At 25.0% G+C, this 5,027-nt stretch overlaps 1 protein-coding gene across 5 annotated transcripts in view; it reads left to right on the forward strand.

Moving 5' to 3' along the window:
* Positions 1-233: 233 nt before the first annotated feature.
* The window catches only part of LOC126893743 (GTP-binding protein 1), a 22,437-nt gene continuing 17,643 nt past the window's right edge, over positions 234-5,027 (forward strand). Inside the window, exons 1-8 of one of the 5 annotated variants that reach the window (XM_050664207.1) lie at positions 234-348; positions 721-878; positions 942-1,225; positions 1,489-1,831; positions 1,914-2,152; positions 2,228-2,372; positions 3,067-3,385; positions 4,593-4,849. In XM_050664207.1, coding sequence (XP_050520164.1) covers positions 762-878; positions 942-1,225; positions 1,489-1,831; positions 1,914-2,152; positions 2,228-2,372; positions 3,067-3,385; positions 4,593-4,849 — 1,704 coding nt within the window. In that variant the 5' untranslated portion in view covers positions 234-348; positions 721-761. Of the gene's footprint in view, positions 349-425; positions 656-708; positions 879-941; positions 1,226-1,488; positions 1,832-1,913; positions 2,153-2,227; positions 2,373-3,066; positions 3,386-4,592; positions 4,850-5,027 lie in introns of those variants that run through there. The other 4 variants (XM_050664206.1, XM_050664205.1, XM_050664208.1 and 1 more) reach the window with 4 other exon arrangements.

The raw sequence follows: 5,027 nt of genomic DNA on the forward strand, positions 1-5,027 counted from the left end.
AAATGCGTTTAATCTTAAATCAAGTAATACATAATTTTCAGCATCTATATTTGAATGTGATTATAATATAATAACTGTAAAATTTTTGTCATGGATTTACTGATGACGTTTAAAACAATAGAATAAAAAATAATTGATAAATTATATTTATATTATATTTTAATATATTTTTCTGTGCGAATCAAATTTTAATACATGATTGAAAGAGAATATAGAGAGGTATAGAACAAACTTTGGAAACTGTCGATTTCATATTATAAATAATCGTAATAAAATTAATATTATTTCTTATTTCGTATAATGAAGTATACTAATGTACAAATGGATTGAATAAATAGATAGACATAAGTAATTATTACCAGCTGTATTATCACAAATAAACTATCACAATAAAATAATTTGATTCTACTGTTCTATGATAAGTTTTATTCCAACATGCTCTAAAATTGTAATACGTTTACACTTTTGTATTTCTAGATAATGCGATTTTTGTTTAATAAATAAACCAAAGTAAACAAATAACATTAAATATAAGTACTATAATATTTATACTAAGTTATTTCTGTTTTTAAATAGTTAATAATATATTCATTTGATCTGTTAGTTGGTTTTCATATTATTTTCCTTCGTGTTTAATTTACTCTGACCTCTAGAAGTAAACATAACATATTTTACTTTTTTCAATATTGTTAACATTTATGATTAAAGACTTTTCTTTAGAAGAAGATGATGATTGGTAGATATTATTAATTTCTTATACTATGGCTAATATAGTTGAACAAACTCCAGATACTACTGAAAAAACTACCACTTTGCTGGAAAATGGTAAAATTGTAAAAAATGATAATAAAGTTGACTATTCTAGTGTTCGTGGAAAGGTATCTCATTAATTTTTTAATGTTCTTTAAGTTAATAGAAATTAATTTATATTATTTGTACAGCTAAGTTTAGTTAGTCCATCTGAAGATCAAATTGAAATATTAGAACAAAAATTAAAGGAACTAATAGAAGATGGACACGGAGAGACAATTTTTGATGTAGGTTCTGGTGATGATGGAAGTGGTTTAACTAGTGATGAATTTAAAGCATCTGTTGCTACATTAGATTCATTAGCTGCTATGCAAAATGCTGACTGTGTGTTACTCAGAAAAAAAAATGACAATGGATTTACAGCTCAGTATTTAGTTCGAAAACGATTAGAATCTCAAGACTTCTTAGAAATAAGGTAAAATTTTAAGTTATTTTTAAGATTATATTGTTAATTTTATTATTTATTGTGAGCTAAATTTCTGTAAATATTTTTACATTCATACATTAATCATAAAAATTTAGATGCAATGAAAAATGTCAAGTTTCATCAAGACCAAATATTTGCCTAAAAACTACTTTTGAGCCATATTTGATTATGCTAGTCTTTTATGTAAAACAGAAAATTTGCCCATAAACAGTTAAATTTTTTGCTGTTTTAACTTTTACTAAATATTTTAGGGTAGCAGTTGTTGGTAATGTTGATGCAGGTAAATCAACATTATTAGGTGTTTTAACACACGGTGAGTTAGATAATGGCCGAGGACATGCCAGATTAAAACTATTTAGGCATAAACATGAAATGGAATCAGGCCGAACAAGCTCTGTAGGAAATGATATTCTTGGATTTGATAGTACTGGAGAAGTTGTAAATAGACCAGAACATGGCTCTTTGGATTGGGTAAAAATATGTGAAAAATCTACAAAAGTGATAACTTTTATTGACTTAGCTGGGCATGAACGTTATTTAAAAACTACTGTGTTTGGTATGACTGGACATATGCCTGATTTTGGAATGCTAATGGTATAGATATTTTAATCCAATTTTGTATCCATAATATTTTCATAAAAATATAAAATGTATTATGTTTATTATATTTTTAAAGATTGGAGCAAATGCTGGTATAATAGGAATGACTAAGGAACATTTAGGTTTAGCATTAGCATTAAGTGTACCAGTATTTGTAGTAGTTACTAAAATTGATATGTGTCCACCAAATATACTTCAAGATACTTTAAGACTTTTGGTTCGTATTCTTAAATCCCCTGGCTGTAGAAAAGTGCCCGTTATGGTTAAAACAAAAGATGATGTTATTGTTAGTGCAACTAATTTTGTATCACAGAGGTGAATTTTAAAAGCAAATTTTTATTTTATAAGATTATATTTAAAATATTTTATATATAAATTATTTTTTATTAGATTATGCCCTATATTTCAAGTTTCTAATGTAAATGGAAAAAACTTAGATTTGTTAAAAATGTTTTTAAATCTATTAACTACTAGAGTTATGACAACAGATGATGAGCCAGCTGAATTTCAAATTGATGACACTTATTCTGTGCCAGTATGTATTTTTATTTTTATAAAGTCTTTCTTATATTATATTTTGAAACGGGGTTTTATATTTTTTGATTATTATAACTTAATAGGTGTTTTGTTATAATTATTGCAAAATATTTTTTTTACAAGTTCTAAAGATAAAAATTTATTGTATTATAAATACATTATTAAAAAAATAAGGAGTTTCAAATATAGGTTTTGGAAATAAGCATATAATGATTTACATTTTACAAGTTTTAACATTTTTATTAATTGTGATTCAAAATAAATAGGTTTTTTTTGTGTTCAATAATATAATTAATAATTAAAAATATAATTGGTGATAAATATTTTGAATTTCACAAATTTTACAGCCTATAATTATAAATCATATTTGGTTTAGATTATTCTAATATTCTTTTTAAATTGTATGAGATATTATGAAATTATCATGCCTGGTTTAAATATAATTCATTAAAAATTATTTATACTTTGATGTTCTATTTTTTTATTCAGCAGCATTCTAAGATGTTTTTGATTTCAGTCTAAGAGTTGTACAATTGATAGATTACTAAAAGAAGGCATAAATTCATATACATAATGTATTTTTTTGAAAAAATACTTTTTGGGACTTGCCCTCATTTTCAACATTAGAATCTCTGTTAGTTTTTAGTTAACTACTTTATTTAATTTCAATTTCTATTATTTTGATATTATAGGGTGTTGGAACTGTAGTTTCTGGTACAACTCTGAGAGGGACAATTCGCCTCAATGATACATTAATGCTTGGTCCAGATCCTGTTGGACAGTTTATAGCAATAACTGTAAAAAGTATTCATCGTAAAAGAATGGTTGTTCGAGAAGTTAGAGCTGGACAAACAGCTTCTTTTGCTTTAAAAAAAATAAAACGATCACAAATTCGAAAAGGAATGGTAATGGTATCTCCTAGTCTTAATCCATCAGCTACTTGGGAATTTGATGGTGAAATTCTTGTGTTGCATCATCCAACTACAATAAGTTCTCGTTATCAAGCAATGGGTATTTAATTTTATGTCTACTTATATTAGTTAAACTATATACAAAGTAATAGATTTATCATAATCCATTTGATTACTCATAAAATAAATATAATTATTGAAAAAAAAAATTTGGTTTTATTTAGTTACCTATATTTTTTCATTCATTATCTATTAATTACTTTTTAAAATCATTCCTTATAACTTATAGGGATTTAAATTTTATTTTTTCAAATAGTAATGTACATAATGTACTCGCTTATTTAATAGATAGTGACATATTTTAAAAAAAAAAGGTCAATAACAACTTTTGGTCCAGTACTTCGGAAGTTATTCTCACTTTTATAACTAGGCGGAAAAAATAGTATGGCCAGGAAATAAATAATAATTAAAATTACTTCATCCACTTATCAGCTCCAGTCTTAATTTTAAATTGTTAATAATTTCTGAAATACTGGTTAAAAAGTTGTTATCAACCAGTCATTTTCTGAATTACATTATTAAGAATGTAATTAAGAATTTATTTCATTTATTAAATTAAGTGTTTAATTATGTATGTTGCATTTGAAAAAATAAAGTTGATACCCCCTTAAGTTATAAGGGATGATTCTAAAAAATAATTATTAACTGATAAATAAAAAAATATACAAAACTAAATTTTGACATTTTTTAAACTTATTCCTTAAAACTGACATAATTTTTTGAGAAATGAACAAATTAAAATAATTTTTTTATATTGAAACCTTAGGTAATTTCTTTTTTATTAGATATAAAATTTTCAAAAATTTGATCTTTTACTTGTCCTTAAGGGGGATTCATAATAGCTAATTTTTCACCAAAAGTTAACTTTTTAACTTATAAATCATAGAACTACTAATTAGGTATAATGAAAGAAATAGGAATTAATTTTACTTTTGGAATAATCTACCATTTTTTTAAAATTAAACACTATCTAAAGATTTGCATCAAAGTGTTTCTTATGATGGTGATTTTAATTACTGTTAATTATCATCTATATTTGTCTCAACTATGCCACATCCACAATGTAATATGACCCCACTGTGCTACCATTTTTTTTTTTGTGGCTGTGATTTATTTTTTATTCAATTGCCTTACTAATGTATAATATTGTATTTTTTTTGTGAATAATCAAGTAGTTTATAATATACCAATTACCCTTTATAATTATAAAAAGCAATTATTTTAATTTCTCATTAAATTTATTGTAGTGCACTGTGGAAGTATTCGCCAAACAGCTTCAATTTTAAGTATGTCAGAAGAGTGTTTAAGAACTGGTGACAAAGCAAAAGTTCGATTTAGATTTATCAAATATCCTGAATATTTAAGACCTGGGCAAAGATTAGTATTTAGAGAAGGTAGAACAAAAGCAGTAGGCAATGTTTTATATGTTCCACCCTCTACTGGACAAGTAGGCACAAGGCAGTCACAGAAACCTCAAAAGTCAAATCATCAAGGACAAGGACAGGTAATTTATTGCTTAAAAATATAATATTTTTTAGTAAGATAAGATAAAAGTTTAATGCTAAAAATCTTATATCTCATATCTCTAATCTAAATAAGGCTACAGATTTCATTTTAGCTTCGATGCGAAGCTGAGAAGGTATTGGTTTTACTAAGATGTGTTTTTTTTTTTTTTTTTTTTT

Source organism: Daktulosphaira vitifoliae, unplaced genomic scaffold (assembly GCF_025091365.1).
Source record: "Daktulosphaira vitifoliae isolate Bord-2020 unplaced genomic scaffold, ASM2509136v1 Scaffold_1, whole genome shotgun sequence".
Taxonomy (NCBI): domain Eukaryota; kingdom Metazoa; phylum Arthropoda; class Insecta; order Hemiptera; family Phylloxeridae; genus Daktulosphaira; species Daktulosphaira vitifoliae.